Raw genomic sequence first — 22,090 nt, 5'->3', positions numbered from 1 at the left:
TGATATTTCTGTCAGCTTTCATAACTATTTCCAGCAGAAATCTACCGATAGTCATTGTAAGATGAAAATAAAGTACATAACACTCATAAACCCTGTGCTCAGCACATATTGCTCATAAACATTAGTTTCTTTTTATCTTTACTTTGAAAACAAGTTTTACAAAACCCACCAACTTCAGTTAAAATCTTCTAGCATAAGAAATGTGAGAAATCAAGCCTAACAATTTTAAAAAATATATCAGTATTTTCTTCTAAGGGACATACTACATAAACATTTATTCCAATAGCCAATAAAAACTCCTAATAAACCAACTAGTGGAATCTAAGTTTTTATTAAAGAATTTTTTAAAGTACAAAGTTACATGATCAAGTAAATTTCCTTACATTAAGTAACAAAACATTGTGAAATATACCCCTCACTGCACATATGGCTCAGTTTCACCTTAATTTGTTTTTTTAAAAGCTGATCTAAAATAGTATATAAAACAATTATGTTAATACAAGGGAGCACAATGAACAAATAACAGCTTATCTTGTCACTAGATATGCATTATGGAATACTTTATAATTCCAGTCATGTCTTTACTAAACAGTGTCATATTGCCATTTTTAATGTGCTACTTAAGATAAAATTTAACAGTATTGTTAACAACAACTAGAAGAGAATACAGAGATGAATGTGAATATATACTATGTACTATAATACATACTTTCCAGTACTTCAAATTTAACAACTATCTAAATCAAGTCTGAGGTACATTAATAGCAGAAATTTTTTTTAACACCAGATAATTTTATTCCACTTTGCGGACTATGCACCATGCGAACACTACAACCATGACTGCACACATTGGAAGGAAGTGATATTTATATTTTTGCCAAAGAGTTAGTTCAACTATCACTTCATCTCTCTTCCTGTTCTTCTTCCGACGTCCCTTCAGTCTGTTTTCAAAAGCCTCCAGTTCAGCCTAAATCAAAATAGCATTATTTTGATTAAATTTAATACATACATTGATTTGAAATTTTCCACTTAGGTAAAAATGCATGAGGTTCAACCCTCAGACTCTCACCTAAGGGGAGAGCTTCACAAACAGTGAAGCAGTACGGCAGCTATCTCTCTCTACTCCCCCTCCTATATTTTTCTTTGTTTCTATGAAATAAGTAAATAAAAAGAAAACAGAATTACATAACAACTGATTCTAAAAATGATGATAGTCACAAGATAAGAATTTTTATTATTGGCAAGAACTAAGTTTTAATGAATGATTATGTAACATGATAACATGATGTATATGATAACTATCATGCACTGTTATTAGCTAAAAATATTTAATATTCACACAAGGTTCTGTAAATGTTTAATACAAGGAAATATAAACTTCAATTAATATACATATTACTTAGCCCATAAACCACATGTGGAAAAGACCTAATTATAGTCAATTTAATACAAAGTGATGTTCTCAAGGAATCAAAATATAAGAAAATTGTAGAAGATATGTAAAAGAAAGATCAAGATATATTAAAAGTAGCCAACTTTTAAGAATGACAGATACAGTAAAATAATTGAAAAGTAAATGATACCAGGTTTTGTTTGTAGAACTGTATTATTTTCAGTACAGAATAGCTGACTAGACCTTAATTTGAATTTTAAATATACCTCATGTTTGCATAAAAACTAGTAAGTATTGGGGTGATCTGTTTTGTTACCTGCTGTCTTCTTTTTTCCTCTTCAAGAGCAGCTCTAGCTTCTGCTTCTTTTATCTGTTTATAGACGTTAAAAAGTTAGTATCTGGGAGTTGAGCGGTAGCACAGTGAGTTAAGCACCACCGGGGTGAGGACCCAGGTTTGAGCCCCTGGCTCCCTATCTGCAGGGGAATCGCTTCACACACTTCACACATGGTGAAGCAGGTCTGCAGGTGTCTATCTTTCTCTCCCCCTCTCTGTCTTCTCCTCCTCTCTCCATTTCTCTCTGTCCTACCTAACAATGATGACAACAATAATAACTACTACTACAATAAAAAAAACAAGGGCAAAAAAAGGGAAAATAAATATATATTTTAAAAAAATAAGAAAAAAAAGTTAATATTCGGAAGCCAGGCAGTAGCACACCCAGTTAAGTGTACATATTACCATGCACAGGTACCCGGATTCAAATCCTCATTCCTCACCTGCCAGGGGGAAACTTCAAGAGCAATGAAGCAGGTATCCAGGTCTGCGGTATCCAGTTTCTCTCCCTGTCTATCTCCCCTGCCCTTCTCAATTTCTCTCTGTCTTACCCAATAAAACAGAAAGTAAAGGAAAAGGGGGGGAAGGTTGCTGGGAGAGCAGTGGCTTTGCAGTGTCAGCATAGAGCTCTAGCAATAACCCTTGTGGCAATAAATAAAAATAAAAAGGTAACATTCAAATTATACAATTTTATACAATTTTAATGCCTTCCCACCAAGGCTCTACTAACCTATCACTTTTGGAAGCTTTATGTTGTAAATTATTTAACAAAACATAAAAGATTACACTGAAAATGATGCCAGTCAGGGTACAGTCTAATGGAATGAGGGTGAGGGAAGGTAGTTTTATATTTTTATAGGCATCACAGTTTAACAACTAGAACAGATATCACAAATCAGTCACATGGCAAACTAAAATGCTTTTGTGTCTTTTTCTTGAATCACCATATTAAAAATCGAGACTCAACTAGTAAATATTACTCTATGGGTTCAGCTGGAATTGACTGTTTCCCTCAAGCACCCAATCTGGAAGGGATGCTTTAGTTTCAGAAAAACTCTAGACTCTATTAACTAGTTATGCTGGTAGTGGCTAATAGTGACATTAGAAATAACAGAAACTGCAAACAATCCCAAACAAAGCCTTATTTTTATACTACTTTATCCTAACTTTCAGTAGACCTGCACCCACAGTAGGATGAGCAGTTATATCCTAGGTAATATGCATTAACTACTAGAGGATGAAAAATCTAGCACTCACTAGATAATAAAAAAGTACCCCTTATAGAATTCAAAAAGTCTATAAAGTAATTAGGATTTCATTAAAAAAGAAAAAAAATGATGAGACTTCCAGTAATTTATAATAGACATATAAATATACAAAATAGACTGGGAAAGACCTTTAGTACATTAAAATGGCATTCAAGGCCAGGGAGATAGCTCAGTAGTAGCAAGGCAGACTTGCACATGTGAGGTCCTAGAGGTCCCAGGTTTAATCCTCAGCATACTATAAATCAGAGATGAGTGGTGCTGTGCTCCCTCTCTCATGAAAATAGAAGTCTTTAAAAAAAAAAAAAAAGATACTCATAGGGTAAATAGCATAATGGTTATACAAAGAAACTCTGAAGTCCCAGGTTCAATCCCCCACACCACAAGCCAGAGCTAATCAGTGCTCGGGTATTAAAAAACAAATAATAAGAGGAAGCCGGGCGGTAGCATAGCAGGTTAAGCACATGTGGCACAAAGCGCAAAGACTGGTGTAAGGATCCCCATTTAAGCCCCTGGCTCCCCACCTGCATGGGGAGTTGCTTCACAGGCGGTAAAGCAGGTCTGTAGGTGTCATTCTCTCCCCCCGCCCCCCCCCCCCCCCCCGTCTTCCCCATCTCTCTCAACTTCTCTCTGTCCTATCCAACAACAATAACTACAACAATAAAACAAAGACAACAAAAGGGAATAAATAAAGAAAACATTAAAAAAATAACAACTAAAAAAATAAATAAGATAGTCAATGTGACTTTACCTCAGATGCTTTCCGCTTCATTTCTTTGCATGCTGTGTCACATTCTATTGAAATCTGATTTTCACGTACTTTGTTGCACTGCAGTTCCTACAGATAAATATTTAAATTTTAAAAATGTCCCCTAAAGTCCTGGATGTATGCAATAAAAGAGCAAATTTTTTAATCTTCCAAGAGTATATAAAATGCCTTATAGTCATGTTCGTAATCTAATAATGATACAATTATAAGCATTAAGTGGCTTGGCCCAAAGAATGATTATTACTTTATTTTCCCTAAGTTGACCCCCAAAACTTTTTTTTTACTTTATTTATAAAAAGGAAACACTCAAAAAACCGTAGGATAAGAGGGGTATAATTCCACAAAATTCCCACCACCAGAAGTCTGTATCCCACCCCCCTCACTTGACAGCTTTCCTATTCTTTAACCCTCTGGAAGTATGGACCCAGGGTCATTAAAAACTATATTATCATCATTCACTTCACAATTATTCAGTAAGTACCACCATCAATGTAGCTTCACTTTTATTTTTTATTACTTTTCAACTATTTGTTATTAACAAATAACAAATTTTGTTATTAACCTTACACTTCCAAGGAATAAAATATTTCAGGGCAGTGCTATCCAACACAGCTTTCTGAGATAATGAAAAAGTTCTAAATCGGCAACTCCCAAAAGAGTAGCACCAACCACAAATCAAGCACTCTATATGTGGCTACTGCAATCAAGGAAGTGAATGTTTAATACAATTTGATGTTCATTCATTAAAATTCAGATTTAAGCTCCACACATGACTACCAATTCAGCGCAGTTCTGAAATGCTACACATTTTCAACTAGTAATCCTTTCACATTAAAAGAAAATCATTAGATTTATACTTCACTGTCTCATGAATAAATAGTAAAATGTGAAAACTTTCTGATAGCTTAAAAGCATACTATATGACAATAAAATAAGTGGCTCTTATTTTAAATTATTTAGACTTAGCTTTTGTAGATCTTTATCTTTTACATATTGCTTTTTCTGTTGTTGTCATCAGATGTCATGTTTACTCTGAGTATATCTATAGCAAATTCTTCTTCACAACTAAGACTACAGTATTTTAGTTCAAAACTAGCAAAATTAAGAAATGAGACCGCGTCCTAGCAGCAAAGTGAATGTGCTTTAATGAAGATATTTTATTAATTGGAGGCTTTCTTCTCCCTTTGGCTTTATTTTTTATTAAACTGATAAGCACAGTTTTGTTCTCTAAAAATATTAGTAAGGAAAAATAGCATGAGCAAACATTAGAAACAAAAATAAATGCTCTACGTCTGTGGACATTGAACCTCTATCAGGAGGGAGGATATCTTTTCTCATTCAAAAGGTCTACTGCATGCCAAGCATCAGTGGGAATGGAGGACACAGTAACAGAGAATGCACACTCTAACTTACCATCTTTTGTACACAGTATTCACTGTGCTAAATGCAGCATGACAATACTTCTTTTATTCCTTTCACTGAGTCTATATAAAAATTCTGTTCTACACATGAGGAAACAAAGGAGCTGATACTTCCAGAATCACAAATTCTTAGTGACGAACCCAGTACAAAGAAAGATGAGGAGAACCTCACCATGGAAGTGAGAGGAAGGATGACTATGCTTTACAAACAAGGAAATGTAAGCACTAAGGACCCAAAATATTTTAGTAATCAGAGCACCAAAGGGAAAAAAATCATTTTACACAACTATATATATCCCCAAGTTAAAATATAGCACATATATTTAGGCACATAAGGTATCAATTCACAGAGGTGACTACTAAAGGAGGGTAGAAAGCAAAAACATAAAGAAAATCTAAAATCATGCTCTTATAGTCCAAGTCTGTGTAGGCATACATGTAATGCTCCCAGACACGAGGAACAAATACTGAAGAAAGACCAAAGCATCATCATTAGATGCAAGGCAATCTGGTATAAAACTTCCGGCAAGGTCTAAAGGTGAGATACTGCCAAAGCTCTAGTAGATGGCATACTGCACTTGGGACAGTAACAAGAGAATTGAGAAAAAAACTTAAAAGGCACCTCACACTAAAAAATTACCCTAAGTGTTGATCTCCATGTAAGAGCAGTCCCATTTAAATATTTGAAATTTAGTAATTCACTCCAGAAGGTCAGTTTCTACAAACTTAAATTTCAAATTCAGGAAACCCCAGGAAATGCTAATAGGAGCTATGAAAATCAATGAAAAGCAAAAAGCCTCAATAAAAGTAAGCTTTTATCAATAAGCACATGTCAAATGGATGAAGAGATTTAAAGAGAAGAAAAAGAAGCATAGTTTTAAGGAATGATCATGAGAATGCGAGAAAAAAAGAGGAGTCACTAAGGACACATAAGAGGTCAGCAAAGAAGATTTACAGGAACCAACAGTGTTAATGGGAAGACAATGAAAATGAGATTTGGAAAAAGAACAGACATCTGAGAATTCAGCGATCCACTTAGTAAGTTTTGCTCAGTAATATGCAGCTTATTTCTACAGAGCTTGCTTTCTTTTTTTTTCTTTTTTTTTGCCTCCAGGGTTATCACTGGGGCTCGAGGCTATTTTTTCACTTTTGTTGCCCTTGTTGTTTATCATTGTTGTTATTTCTGTTGTCGTTGATTAGAAGAGAGAGAAATCGAGAAAGGATGGAAAAACAGGAGGAGAGAAAAGACAGTCACCTGCAGACCTGCTTCACTGCTTGTGAAGCAACACCCCCTGCAGTTGGCGAGCCGGGGGCTCAAACCAGGATCCTTACACCAGCCCTTGTACTTAGTGCCATGTGCACTTAACATGCTCTGCTACCACTCAACCCCCAGAACTTTTTTTTAATATTTATTTTCCCTTTTGTTTTCCTTGTTTTTTTATTGTTATTGCTATTGATGACGATCGTCATTGTTAGATAGGACAGAGAGAAATGGAGAGAGGAGGGGAAGACAGGGGGAGAGAAAGAGACACACCTGCAGACCTGCTTCACCGCTGTAAAGCGACTCCCCTGCAGGTGGGGAGCTGGGGGCTTAAACTGGGATCCCTATGCCAGTCCTTGAGCTTTGCGCCACATGCGCTTAACTCGCTGCATACTGCCTGACTCCCCAGAACTTTCTTTTTTAAAAATATTTTTAATTTATGGATTTTGGATAGAAACAGATAAATTGAGGGAGGGACTGAGTAAGAGGGAAAAGGAGTGGGAGACACACCTGCAGCACTGTTTCAGGAATGGAGATTGTGAAGCTTTGCCCCTGCAGATAGGGACCAGGGGCTTGAACACAGATCTCTGCACCCTGCAATTTGTGGGCTACCAACCACACCCCCGAGCTTTCTAGTCATTGACTTTATCTAAAAATTAATTCTCTCCAAGTCTGAATGTTCTAATTTTATAAGGCTGTGTATGTGAGGTCTTTATAAAACATTTTCAAAATAAAATACTGATAGCAAAAATGCTTCATAAACAAGTACAACAAAAGTTACTTGTAGATGATTTATTAAACCATGAAATGCTTCATCAGTCACATCTTGTTCCCTCTACAAAGACTTAATCTAAAGCCCAGTAATTCTATCCATGAAAGGATATTAAACTTGGCTCCAACATATCTTTTAATAATAAACTGCAAGGAACAACATTGTTAAAGTTTATTTTCAAAACAAGCATTTACAGAGGTAGGCTAGTAAAAGGGTTTTAAGAAGTGAGACAAGGAAAAAAATAAAGTCATAGTTATCAGAACACATATAAAAATACTACAAAGAAAAGTATTATCAGTAGCATAAAATAGTTACCTTTTTTATCCTTTTACAAGGACATCTAAGTTTTACTTTCTGGTTGCAATTAAAGGGACATTCACCAGGGTGGCACATCTCTTTGCATCTATGACCACAAGGAAGCTAAAATAAAACCAAATTTAAAAAATTATATTTACATTTTTATCATACTTTACCTCCCCTTTCCCACCAACAACTACTTTAATTAAAAGTATATCAGGATTGCATCAATCAAGTCTAGATAACAGGCTAATCTTACATTTTTTCTTATGTATAAATTATAAAGAAATCTTAAATATTTTCCCTGACTACATCCCAAGATACATCTCACATCACTCATGCTACCAGTTATAATTCTATGACATGGTTCTGATCAGTAAAATGTATGTTTTGTTCCTTAACTATTTTTTATTTATTTTACTTAGCATAATCATTTCAATTGCTATCCATTTCATTCTGAAAGACATATTTTTAGTGTCAAAACAGCATTTCATTAAGCATGTCTCACAACTTCTTTATTCACCATTTGCTGCTAATCATTTAGGTTGATTGCTTATCTTGTCTACTATAAATAATGCTACTATCAATGTAAATAAGGGAGATATTTGTAGGGATTGCAATTAATTTATATATGACTCTGGGAAGAATATTCATTTTGTTGATGTTAATTCTTCCAACCCATGAACATGGATTATCTTTCCACTTCAAAATAAATAAATAAATAATAAACATGGGTAGAAATGCAAAATTCTTAGGTCCCTGAAAGACCTATCAAATCAAAGACTGAGGTGGGCTCCCATTAATCTGATGATTATGATTCATACTAGAAATTGAGAATCACTACTATAGCCTGCCCAAAGACATAAACCAGAATAAATTCACAGGACATAATGAAATTCATTTATTATTCCTAAATTGTTCCAGATTATCAAGAGTGATCTGGATTATTCCCAGTGTAAGGACATATTTTTCCAAGAAAGTCTGGAAGACTCTAGCAAGGGGATCCAGAACAGTCTATAGTCTAAACAAGCATGAGTATGAATAGCAAATCTTTAAGTAAACAGTGCACATTCATTCTGGTACTACTAAATGCAACAGCAACATCGTAACTGAATTATACCAAAGCAGTGCTAAATTTCTAATCAGCCATCTCTGAATTATCTTATTTTTAAAGATGTGTTTTACTTATTTGAGATAGAGAGTTTCAACTGAGGAGGGGTGCAGAGAGGTGAACCCTACACCAGTCTGGTACATGCAGCACCCGGCATTGAAATGGGATCCTCAGGTATGAACGTTCAGTACTGTTGTCATAGTTACTCTATTTCCATGGCTAAACTTAACTTTCACTACACTATCAGACCAATTCAAATTAAAAACTAAACATTTTCAACTACTTTTTACCTCAAATCGAATTTTATACAGAAAAAAAATTATTTTAACAAGGAAGCATTGGGTGTGAAGAATTCAAAAAATTAAAATTGAAATATCCCATGCTCCTAGGTTCTTATGTAACAAAGATAGAGCTATTAAAACAATCATACTCTGCTTAAAATAGTATCCTTTATTAAAATCTTACATAAATTTTTAAATTCCTAGGTCAAAGTCCAACAGTAATAAATGGAAATCCAAGTTGGACAGTCCAAGTTTAGTTTGAAAGAAATGTTGCCAAAAGGAGGAGCTTTTCCAGTCTTAATATCCCCAAATCTCATAAAGTGATGTGCATGCGTTACTTTTATTTATTTATTTATTTATTTATTTATTTATTTATTTATTTATTTTTGCCTCCAGGGTTATTGCCTGGGTTCAGTGCTAGCACTACGAATCCATGCTCCTGGTGGCTATTTTTCATTTTTTATTGGATAGGACAGAGAGAAATTGAGAGGGGAAAGAAAGATAGAGAGGAAGTGAGACAGACAGACACCTGCAGACCTGCTTTACCACCTCTGAGGCCTGGGGCTCGAACTGGGATCCTTGTGCGGGTCCTTGCGTTTTGTACTAAGCACGCTTAATCTGGTGCCCCACCACCCGGTCCCCAATGTTACATTTTTAAGGACATCAGTCACATTTTTTTTAGGGCCCACGTGCCTACAGTATCCAGAAAAGAGCTGAAATGGGATAATCAAACAAGAGAAGAGAATTTGTATAAAAGAGAAGAGAAATAATGTATTAAAAGAACAGCTTAAAGGTTCTATCAAACTTACCTCCTTAGGACACTGATTTTTGCAGCAACTGAGAAGGTTCTTTTCATTTACATCAGCTGTGGTTATTTTTCTACAAAAGAGAAAATTTTTTATGATATTTTATAGTACAGCTTTTCAAAAATAGCTTTCAATTTCAAATATACCATAAAAATTCATATTTTATTTTTTGAGAAATATTTTAATCATTTCAATATACAAAAATTCCCAGGTTTCTCTTCAAAGAGCATAAACTTTTCACTTTTTATAACAATGATCTTCAAATATCTAACTCTTCTATAAATCAAAGCTTCAACTTATTTATTCACTATCAACAAATAAATACCAAAAGGGTAAGCACTGCAAGAAGGAAATTAAACAGTATATTTAAACAGTATATTCTGTGTCTGATCTTTCCTTAATAGTACTTACAAGAGGGAGAGGTTGAGGGCACTGCAAGACCCCCCCAAAAAAAAAAGTAGTCTATTTCACCAGTAGCACCCACTAATAAAGAAACAATGCCTTACTAAATCTATTTACAGACCTTCTAAAGTTAAAAATCATGCTCATTTTTGAATTTTTAAAAATATTTTATTTATTTACCCTTTTGTTGCCCTTGTTTTATTGATGTCATCATTGTTGGATAGGACAGAGAGAAATGAAGAGAGGAGGGGAAGACAGAGAGGGGGAGAAAAAGATAGACACTTGCAGACCTACTTCACCATTTGTGAAGCAACTTCCCTGCAGGTGGGGAGTCGGGGGCTCGAACCGGAATCCTTAAGCTTATCCTTGTGCTTTGCGCCACATGCGCTTAACCCGCTGTGCTACTGCCAGACCCAATTTTTAAATTTTAACAAGATAATTTTAATATCAAAATATTAGCACTTGACTTATAATAACAGCACAAGCTATAGTGTGAAATAAATTTAAGATATTATGAAGTACTTTTTAAAGTATTTATGTTAAAAAAAATCAGAAACATAATCATATTCCCAAATTAAGGATAAATGCCTAGGAAGTAAAGTATTCTGCATGGCTTTCTCCAGGACATTCATAAAGAGTATAGACCTGGAAACTGGCAGATAGCTCACCCAACAGAGTGTACAGAAATGGTGACACAGTGGTCCAGGTGTCTTTCTCTCTCCCTATTTCCCCCTTCCCTACAGATCTGTGTATGCAATAAATAATAAACAAGTAAAATTTTTAAAAATAAAATAATGAAACAAAAATGTAGGCCCCTACAGACTAAAGAACACAACTGTAAAATATTCTTTAAAGTATACCATAAAAGATACTAAATTATAAAAAGGTAACAAATAATTTTAGTAAAATTTTAATTTTTAAAAATAATCTTTATTTACTTATTGGATAGACAGCCAGAAATCTAGAGGGAAGGAGGAGACAGAGAGGGAAAGAGACAGAGAGACATCTGCAGCCCTGCTTTCCCCCTGCAGGTGGGGACCAGGAGCTTGAACTTGGGTCCTTGCACATTGTAACATAACATGTGTGCTCAACCAGGTGAGCCACCACCCAGTCCCTAAACAAGGCTAATTCTTCAGTCCACTTACCTGCATTCTACATATAGGCTTGTGATCTTGCAGTGGCATTTTATCCTGAGCATCTGGACACAAGGAGGACATTCTCCAGGGTGACATGGCAGAACACATGGGTGAGGACAACCCGGTGGTCGTGGTTTAGAGCACCCTTCTTCACACTGAAGGCACTCTAGGCCAGCCTGATCAGTAGCAAGGGGATAAATTACAAAAGTCTAACATTTCAATATTTTGGAGTTATGGAAATCTATATATCCATGTGAAAGAAAGTACTTCTATAGCTCTAACAGTTAAAACAGTATAGGACTTCACTCATTTAAAAAAGAAATTCAAAACGAAGAACAGCAAGATTATTAATATGACCATCTCATGAAGAGTTTTGTATCCGTTAAGTCTCATTAAGTCAAACTGCCTCTCCTTAAATATCCATACAAAAATGTCTCAAGAGTCAGTAGCAGAAAAATATATAATTAAATATCAAGTCATTTTCATCCAACAAGCCTGATTATCATCAAACTAAAGAAATCAACACACTGTTAAGACATAAATAAGAATTTCTAAAACATTCAGTGTTCTGGAGATAGTAACCTTGTATTGCCAAAGAGAAGTATATACAGAGTACGGAGGGGTCTGGGCAGTGGTGCATCCAAAAGCGGACACATGCTTTAATTACCATCACTATATGGGGGGAGAAGGGGAACGGAAATGGTCACTAGGCTTTTTGAAATATTACTGTTATTTACCAAAAAACTACTCAGCCCTAGTTTATGGTGGTCCTAGAGATTGAACCTCAAACTTGTACGAAAGGACTTGAACGGATCTCAGGTAGAAAAGGCTTGTGTAACCACAACGCTATCCTTCTGGTCTCATTAATTTTTTTTAATGCACTTTAACCAAATTTAATTACATTTACAAATAAATGTACCTCAATTTAAGTTAACAAGGTACCAAACCATTCTAGTGATTTAATAAACTGCACACAATTTATACTTCATATATTGTTGCAGCCAGGAAGGAATGTTGGGATAATCCAAGATACTTACCAAATCATTACCCTATCTGTTTTTAATAAGACCCTTTTCTGCCTCGTCTTATATTCCGGAAATATAAAGAGAGAAAGCTATATAGCAACTATACCCTAGTTAGTTAGTGATTATGAATCAGTATTATTAGTATGATTTTATAATTCCAATATCTTTATCATTTTATCACAAGTATATATTTTTAAAGGTGAAGACATAGCTCAATATAGAAATCATAATCAACATTCACATGTTTATCTGAACATAGGCAACAATGATGATTTTTGTTGCTGTTGTTGCTGTGGGCCAACTTTTTCAGACAGAGAAATGCTGACTGAAAGAAGAAATAAGGAGAGAGGCTGGGGAGACAGCATAATGGTCATGCAGAGAGACTTTTATGCCTTAAGCACCAAAGGTCCCAGGTTCAATCCCCAAGACCACGGTTAAGACAGAACTGAACAGGGTTCTGGTACCAAAAAATAAAAAGAAAAGAAAAAAAAAAAGAAAGAGAGCAGAAAGATACCACAGCTCAATACAATGGAAGCCAAGTTTGTACCTGGGTTGAATACAAGACGTGGCCAAGTACATTATTCAAGTGAGTTATTCTGCTAGCCCGATTAACATTTTTGTTGACAGTATAATTATCAAAGACTAAAAACAAAAACAAAAAACAGTGCAAGAGAAATTTCAGTAACATGAGTATATTACCAGTAATAAATACTTAAAAATTTTGTTAATAATAAAAGGAAGTTAGACATCTATGGCTGATTTCTTATTAAACACATTTAATGTGATCATCTCTAGAATGAAAAAGCACTACTTGGGGCTGGGGAGTCATCATAATGGTTATGTGAAAGACTTTCATGCCTGATGCTCTAAGCTTCCAGGTTCACTCTCCAGCACCCAAGCAAGAACTGAGTAGTGCTCTGCTCTCTCTTGCTCTCTATCACTCTCATTTAAAATAAAAACAAAACATTAACTACATATGCCTTTCCTTTTTAAAAAAGAAAACAAAAGATCCCAGATACAATCGCTAAGTCCTCCATGACAACACCTAGCCTGTAATTGCAATTTCTCCCAGAAAAAAAATTTGTTGGTATTGAGTTTTCTGGTCAGCATCCTCACGTGGTCTTTTCCATTATCCAAAGTAAAATGTGATAATCAGCACACAGGGTTTTTCCATTCTCCACAGACAGTATACTTATGTCAAAAATAATCTTTACTTATAGGTTCCTTGCACTGTCTTCAAGTCTTTCCTTGTCTATAGCCTTAGTAGATTACCTCTTACATGCTACATGGCAGACTAATCAATTCATGAGTTAATAAAGTCAGTTACTTGGCTGGATTGTTCACTAACACTTGGTTAAATGGCAATTTTTAGAGAACTTTAAAGCACTCATTTCCCATATGCTTGTAAAATATATTTACTGAATTTCATGTATGCAACTCACAACTGAATTTATTGAAGCTGTGAACATTGTCATATACATCAGGTTTTTAAAATAACTAATCCAGTCTGAGGCTCCAAAGTGCCAGGCTCAATCCACCACTCTACCATAAGCCAAAGCTGAGCAATGCTCTGGTTTAAAATAAAAAATAAAAAATAAGTAAAATAAAATAAAAAAATAAGTAAAATAACTGAGAGCAAATATTCTATAGGAATCTCACAAATATGAATGAACAGAAGTGGAAGTGCTCATACTACCATCTAAAAAATGTATTATAGCTGTACTTTTATCAGGAAAAGTTCTACGTGTCAACACAAACAGATACGGTATATTAAGAGCACCATATCAAAAGGTTTATTTCTGGGTCAACAGAATACAGGACTTGCATGCCTAGGGCCCAGAGGTACCAAGTTCAATCCCCAGCACCACCATAAAGTAGAGCTGAGCTCTGGTCTCTCTCATAAAAAGAAATAAGTCTTTAAGAAGATAAATAAAGTGGCTAGGCAGTGGCAAACCTGGTTAAGTGCACACATTTCAGTGCACATGGTCCTAGGTTCAAGCCCCTGGTCTCCACCTGCAGGGGAGGAAGTTTCATGAGTGGTGAAGCAGGGCTGCAGGTGTCTCTGTCTCTCTCCCTCTCTATCTCCCCCTACCCTCTTGATTTCTAACTGTCTCTATCCAATAAATAAAGATAATAAAATTTTTTTAAAAAAAAGAAATTGTACCTATATGTCAACAACTGGACTAAAATCATATATTAATCTTCCTATAAAGTTAAAAAAAAAAGTGCGACAAAAGTAACATTGATAGTGAGACTATTGAGTATATTAAAAAGAAAAAAAGGGAAGATAAACTTAAAAGGCATATTTCTATGAGATAGCACAAAGAAACAGAGCAATACAGACTAAGTCATTAAATTGGCTGTCTTAAGAGTAACAGAAAGGAGAGGGCAAGGAAAAGGAAAGAAGTCACAACTACATGGGCAAATTATTGGGCCAGGGATATAACAAAATGGTTATGCAAAAGTCTTTCATGCCAGAGGTTCCAGAAATATGTCTTTTATTTTTATTTATCCTCCTTTTTTTTCTTTTTAATCCACATTTCCATATGCCAGAGCTAAGTAAACAAACAAAATTAACAAAGTATTATGGTATAATTATTGAAAAATATTTCAAGTATACTATAAGCATAGATACATTAAATCAAAGGACAATACCTTGTTTTTGTCACTGGAGAAATCAATTTCCGTTACTTTGTGGCATTCTTTCATACATTTATGATTCTGACAATTTAAGGTTCGTCCACAAACCCTCTTACAAGAATAAGGTCCTACAGAATGGCATGGCAGAGGGCTCACCTTAAACAAAAACAAAATGAGAAAAGAAAATTAGCTCAATATACACACAAAGCTTCTGGCCTATTATTTCCAAAATGATGGTTATTGTTTGAGAACAGGTTTCACAATGGCCTAATACATTTTCCCTAACAAAAATGAATAACAAAACCATGTAATGTATTGAAACCTCAAGAAAATGAATACCAAAAAGCAGTTATTTCTAAAAGGGAAATTTAATATAATGACACTCTAGTGAACACATAAGCAAAGACACTACATAACTTTGACTAGCAAACCCCTGTGCCCCTCATAAAACTTAAAATACTTATTTCTAATAATCATAAGGCAAAAGAGGTATACATTGCATGCTTTATTTAAAACTTATCCCTACCACTTACCTCATGCTTTCCAAGACACTCCCTGCAAGAACAAACAAACAAAATTATAAATTCTTCAAAAGTATCTAAATAAAAGGTATAACTCTTATTAGTTTGCATTATTAAGAATAGAAAATAAACAGATGGAAGTAATAAGTAATTAAAGAAAGGCTGCAGGATACAGATTTAGTAAACAAAGTCAATTATTTTCCGATTTAGCAGTAATGAACTTGAATATTTAATTAAAAATTCACTGTCATTTATATTAAACCCTAATACTCACATAGGAATAGGGACTTGACATGGAGGACAAGGTAAAGCAGTCTGAATAAATGCAGGCTCAGAAGGCTGTTCCCAAGGACCTGTAGGCTGGTGCTATAAGAAAAATAATAACTATTTTTAAGTCAGAGGGAGCAAATCAGATGGGCATTATAAGAATCTAAGAAAGCAATTCCATGAATTCTCCACTCAAAAAGGATGAGTATTTTTTCAAGCAATCAGTAAACTGTTTACTGAAATATTTTATTCTAATTGTTTTCAGTGTTATCTTCCATACAGATTTGATACCAAAATTTAAGAGAGACTCAAAAATTTTTAAATGAAAGAACAGAGTCTCCACTTCTTGGAATCCATCCAAAATGATAAAGAGAAACAGAACAGTAAGCTCTAACTTCTATCCAAAGAATGGAAATTCCACTGCTTTGTTCTCTGTTGTCTCTGTAGCAACTAGAAGAATGTTTAGTATTTCTCAATTTAAAGAATTTGATCCAGAGCAACGGACTTTCTTAATAATAGTGTTCCCTTACCCTGCCAGTTTGCTTTATTAATGCTTGATCATGACACGGAGCAGGACACAAGTGACCACATTTCTCCAAAACTTTTTGGCAAGGTTGATGACATGGAGGACAAGCACCAAAGTGACAGCGATGTTTTTCTTGACTTGTATGATGGCAAGTTGGCGGTCGACTGAATTATAAAGTACAATTTTTAAAGTTACTTTCATCACTGAACAATTATAACTAATGAGCCGTTATATAGCTTCTGATTCTATTTAGAATGAGAATACTGTGAAAAATTAGTATTTCACAGCACTAAAGCAAAATTTAAATTACTAATGATGTTAAAAATCAGCATATATTTAAATTTGTACAAGATTTGTACAAATACAAGATATAAGTTTGTGCAAAACCTTTTACTAACCTGCACTGCTCTTTGCACTTGGGTGGTCTGGTGGTTCGTTCTCGGCCACAGGGCACAGTAACCTTTGTACTACCACAATTGCACTTCACATCTACAGTTTCTGGGCAAGGATAGCAACTGCCTACGGGAAAAAAATGTCTGACACTTAAAAAGAAATTCCCTTAACTATCCAATATCCACCAATAGTAGAAGCTGTAATTTTTGTACATTTTGCACAATGGGAGAGAAGAATCTAACATGAGTGAATAACTCATATGTAATATTGAAAAAGCCACTAATACAAAGGGCACATAGTATATGACTCATATATATGAGGCAAACAATACAAGCTATAATGTTGAACATCAGAATGCTTTGGAAATGTCAGTAATATTCTGTTTGAGGACCCAAGTTATGATTATGTAGTTAAGTTCAGTGTGTAAAAATTCATCAATTTATGATTTGTAGGCTTTTCAGTATCTACACCAGTTGGCACTTGAATAAAAATTTTAGGATTCTCTTTAAAATCTGCCAACATTGTATTTCAAATAAATTTAAAACATTACTCATTCAAAACTATACAAGCTAAACAAGTTTAAATCTTTGCAAAAATCTAATACTAACAATAATCTTGTTGGTTTATTCTCCTATATACTCCTACTAAAACATATTCTTTTTAGGGGCCAAGTGGTAGTACACCCAGTAGAATACACATATTACCCTGTACAAAGACTCCAGTTCAAATCCTGCTCCCCACCTGCAGAGGGGAAAGCTTCATAAATGGTGGGGCAGTGGTGCAGGTATATTAACTCTGATCTCCTTATTTTTCAATGCCAATCAAATAAAGAAACTAACAGCAAATGCTAGTTAGATAAATTTCCTAATAAGACTAACTTCTCTCTGATAACTGGTTATTAACAAATAGAAATTTTCTATTACTCAAAAACTCTTGAAGCTCCACGTGGTTGTGCACCTAGTTAAGTGCACATTACAGTGCACAAGGACCCATGTTCAAGCCCCTGGTCCCCACCTGCAGGGGGAAAGCTTTGCAAGTGGTGAAGCAGGGCTGCAGGTGTCTCTGTCTCTCTCCCTCTCTATCTCCCCCCACCCTCTCAATTTCTGGCTGTCTCTATCCAAAGAATAAAGATTAAAAAAAAAAACTTTTGACAAAAATTCAATCTTCATTTTAGGTTACAACTCCAAATATTTCCTTTCTTTTTAAAAGTTTTATTATCTTTATTTATTGGATAGAGACAGCCAGAAATCGAGGGAAGGGAGAGATAAATAGGGAGAGAGACAGACATCTGCAGCCCTGATTCAACACTCACAAAGCTTGCCCCTGCAGGTGGAGACCGGGGACTAGAACCTGGGTCATTGTGCATTATAAGATGTGCACTCAATCAGGTGTGCCACCACCTAGCTCCAATATTTCCTTTTTTCTTTCTTTTTTTGCTCCAGAGTTATTGCTGGGGCTCAGTGCCTGACATTTTTCTTTTCCTTTTTTGTTTTCTTTTTATTAGATAGGAGAGAAAGAAATTGAGAGGGGAGGGGGAGGTAGAGAGGGAGAGAAACAGAGAGACACCTGCAGGCCTGCTTCACCACTTGTGAAGCTTCCCCACTGCAGGTGGGGAGCCAGGGGAGCTAACTGGGATCCTTGCGGAGGTCCTTGTGCTTCGTACTATGTGCACTTAACCCACTGGGCACCATCTGGCCCCTCCCCAATGTTTCCTTTTTAAACACTTTAGAAAGGAAAGGTATCTGGGCAGCAATTTTCCAATTATCTTTTGTTATGTGTAAGTAGAAATATACAAGGGCTAGGGAGATAGCATTATGCTCATGCAAAGAAACTCTTATATCTGAGGCTTCAAAGTCCCAGGTTGAATCCCCCCACACCACCATAAGCCAGAGCTGAGTAGTGCTATGGTAAAAATAAAATAAACCAGGTGCCAGGTGGTAGCACAGTGGGTTAAGTGCACATGATACAAAGCACACGGACAGGCTTAAGGATCCCAGTTCGAGCCCCCAGCTCCCCACCTGCAGGGGCGTCACTTCACAGGCAGTGAAGCAGGTCTGCAGGTATCTATCTCTCTTTCCCCCTCTCTATCTTCCCCTCCTCTCTCGATTTCTCTGTCCTATCCAACAACAATAACAACAATAATAATAACAACAACAATAAACAAGGAAAACAAAAGGGAAAAAATAGCCTCCAGGAGCAATGGACTCATAATGTAGGCACTGAGCCCCAGTGATAACCCTGGAGACAAAAATAAATAAACAAGACAAACCTCCTGCACTACTGGTGGGACTGTCAATTGGTCCAACTCCTGTGGAGAGCAGTCTGGAAAACTCTCAGAAGGCTAGAAGTGGACCTACCCTATGACCCTGCAATCCTCCTGGGGATATATCCTAAAGAACCATCCAAAAAGATTTGTATAGAACTACGGTCATAGCAGCACAATTTGTAATAGCCAAAACCTGGAAGCAACCCAGGTGTCCAACAACAGATGAGTGACTGAGCAAGTTGTGGTCTATATACACAATGGAATACTACTCAGCTATTAAAAATGGTGATTTCACCCTTTTTTTTACCTGTTCTTGGACGGAGCTTGAAGGAATCATGTTTAGTGAGATAAAACAGAAAGAGAAGGATGAATATGGGATGATCTCACTCATAGGCAGAACTTGAAAAACAAGATCAGAAGGGAAAACACTAAGCAGAAGTTGGACTGGAGTTGGGGTACTGCACCAAAGTAAAAGACTCTGGGGGAGAGGGAGGGGAGGTTTCAGGTCCTGGAACATGATGGCAGAGGAGGACCTAGTGGGTTTGTATTGTTATATGGAAAACTGGGAAATGTTATGCATGTACAAACTATTATATTTTACTGTCAACTGTAAGCCATTAATCCCCCAATAAATTAAAATATAAATAAAATAAAATAAAAAGAGATATATACAAAAATAAAAGAAATAATTTTAAATCTTTTTAAAAGCCTTAATGGTCCCCCTAAATCTCCTATACCGTTTTTTAATGTTTATGTACACACTAATGAGAGAGAGAGGTGGGTTGAAAAAGACAGAGAAAGAGAGAGCAAATGAACACCACAGCACCACTCTGCACATGTGATGTTAGGGATCAAACTCAGGAACCCATGCTTGAGAATCTAACCCTCTATACACTGCACCACCCACCTCCTATGCACTCTGAAACCATTTTAAGGGTTTTCTTCTCACTCTATTTTTCTTTTTTTCTTCCTCCAGGGTTATTGCTGGGCTCGGTGCCTGCACCATGAATCCACCGCTCCTGGAGGCCATTTTTCCCCCTTTTTGTTGCCCTAGTTGTTGCAGCCTCGTTGCGGTTATTATTGCCATTGTTGACGTTGCTTTGTTGTTGGATAGGACAGAGAGAAATGGAGAGAGGAGGGGAAGACAGAGAGAGAGGGGAGAGAAAGATAGACACCTGCAGACCTGCTTCACCGCCTGTGAAGCGACTCCCCTGCAGGTGGGGAGCCGGGGGCTCGAACCGGGATCCTTACTCCGGTCCCTGCGCTTTGCGCCACCTGCGCTTAACCCACTGCGCCACCGCCCGACTCCCCTCACTCTATTTTTCTAAGACACCTGAATAGAAATTAAATAATGCAATCCAGGAAGTGGCACAGTGAATAAAGCCCTGGACTCTCAAGCATGGGGACCCAAGTTCAATCCCCCATAGCATATGTACCAGAGTGATATTCTAGTTCTTTCTCCTCTTGTCTCTGTCAAAATCAACTAGTCTGGGGTCTGATCAGACTTCCATATCCCACTAACAGTTAATAGAAAAATGCAGAGAAAAATGTCACCACACAGGTTCAATCTGCAAAGTCCAGACTCTGTAAAAATAAAGTAGCTTAGTCTCACAAAGAGATATGCCCCACAAAGTAGAGGAAAATTATAATAGACTTTAGAGGTATTATTAACCAATTACAAACGTCGATCTTATCAGGATTTTGAGTCAGACAAACAAAAATTAGACTTTCACCAAAATAATATCATTTCTCCCGTAGTTTGTTATTGTATTGAATCACATATTGTCAGAATGGAACTAATTTGGTTATAACAAATTACAGTCTTGGATAATTAATATCTGTCATAGTACTGGATAACTGGACTTCAATGGCTAACACTTTAATATTTTAACAACATGTTCATAAGTTTGACTGGCCTACAATTTTTTTTTTTTTTTTTTACAAAATAGTATATTAGGGCACACTTTTAACCATAAAATTACAGCTATTGTTAAATTTTTACCTCTGTGGCAAACAGATGGACATTTATGATTTCTACATCCTAAAGTTCGTCCACAGTTTTGATCACAAGCTGGGCAGTTTCCAGGGCAACACTAAAAAGAAAGTAATACATAAAGGATAGGCAATAAGAAAGTCATGCAGAATATGAATTTTTAAAGCTGTTATTCACTGACTTATAGAAAGCAAATACTTCTGTGCACAAAAAGACTAAAACTAGTGAAGAATTTTAACATTCTGTTAGGTACACACACTATATTAAACTTACACGTTTAAGTACATTAGAACCTAATTCAATGAAGTCAAGCTAAATTTTCTTTTTTTTTTTTTTTTTCCTCCAGGGTTATTGCTGGGCTCGGTGCCTGCACCATGAATCCACTGCTCCTGGAGGCCATTTTTCCCCCTTTTTGTTGCCCTAGTTGTTGCAGCCTCGTTGCGGTTATTATTGCCATTGTTGACGTTGCTTTGTTGTTGGATAGGACAGAGAGAAATGGAGAGAGGAGGGGAAGACAGAGAGAGAGGGGAGAGAAAGATAGACACCTGCAGACCTGCTTCACCGCCCGTGAAGCGACTCCCCTGCAGGTGGGGAGCCGGGGGCTTGAACCAGGATTCTTATGCCGGTCCCTGCGCTTTGCGCCACGTGCGCTTAACCCACTGCACCACCGCCCGACTCCCAAGCTAAATTTTCTTATCCTTTAGTGACTTATTGTATGACAGTTAATCCCAAAAATATAATTTCACTTCTACTTATCTATACAAAAGACTTGTTTGTTAACCAAGGATGTTTTGGTTAAATCTTTGTAATTTTTAATTTTTTTTTTTTAGTGATTTAATAATGATTGACAGATTTATGGGAGGAAAATAAATCAATAGGATTTTAAAATCAGCTTGATCACACGTACCTTTCTTCTACACTGATGTTTCTGACAGTCACGCATCTTAATACATTTAGTTTCACACAGGTAAGATTTATGGCATGGCATTCGTTTTGTATGCTTTCCACAGCGACACTGTTTTTCCACTTCCTGGAAAAAAATCAAATGAACACTATCAAAACTAATTGCTATCAGTTCTTTTTTTTTCCTGCCCTACAATCTCTATTAATTATTAAAGTATGAAGGAGAAAAGTTCTAAGAGAAAATTTTACATAAAAGATCTTATCATTAAAAGCTGAATTTCCAATTAAGATGCAAATGTGTTTGCATC

General features: G+C 36.0%; 1 protein-coding gene across 2 annotated transcripts in view; it reads right to left on the bottom strand.

Moving 5' to 3' along the window:
• Nucleotides 1-312: 312 nt before the first annotated feature.
• Nucleotides 313-22,090, bottom strand: part of NFXL1 (nuclear transcription factor, X-box binding like 1) — a 37,178-nt gene continuing 15,400 nt past the window's right edge. For both annotated transcript variants that reach the window (XM_060188090.1, XM_016184905.2), the window contains 13 exons: nt 21,787-21,909; nt 20,889-20,979; nt 16,626-16,746; nt 16,232-16,391; nt 15,709-15,800; nt 15,447-15,468; nt 14,929-15,069; nt 11,258-11,424; nt 9,714-9,783; nt 7,531-7,635; nt 3,744-3,830; nt 1,710-1,763; nt 313-967 (listed from right to left, as the gene is read on the bottom strand). In XM_060188090.1, coding sequence (XP_060044073.1) covers nt 794-967; nt 1,710-1,763; nt 3,744-3,830; nt 7,531-7,635; nt 9,714-9,783; nt 11,258-11,424; nt 14,929-15,069; nt 15,447-15,468; nt 15,709-15,800; nt 16,232-16,391; nt 16,626-16,746; nt 20,889-20,979; nt 21,787-21,909 — 1,407 coding nt within the window. In that variant the 3' untranslated portion in view covers nt 313-793. The remainder of the gene's footprint in view (nt 968-1,709; nt 1,764-3,743; nt 3,831-7,530; nt 7,636-9,713; nt 9,784-11,257; nt 11,425-14,928; nt 15,070-15,446; nt 15,469-15,708; nt 15,801-16,231; nt 16,392-16,625; nt 16,747-20,888; nt 20,980-21,786; nt 21,910-22,090) is intronic.

This window comes from Erinaceus europaeus, chromosome 3, assembly GCF_950295315.1.
Source record: "Erinaceus europaeus chromosome 3, mEriEur2.1, whole genome shotgun sequence".
In the NCBI taxonomy this organism is placed as follows: domain Eukaryota; kingdom Metazoa; phylum Chordata; class Mammalia; order Eulipotyphla; family Erinaceidae; genus Erinaceus; species Erinaceus europaeus.
This window is presented reverse-complemented; position numbering and strand designations above follow the sequence as displayed.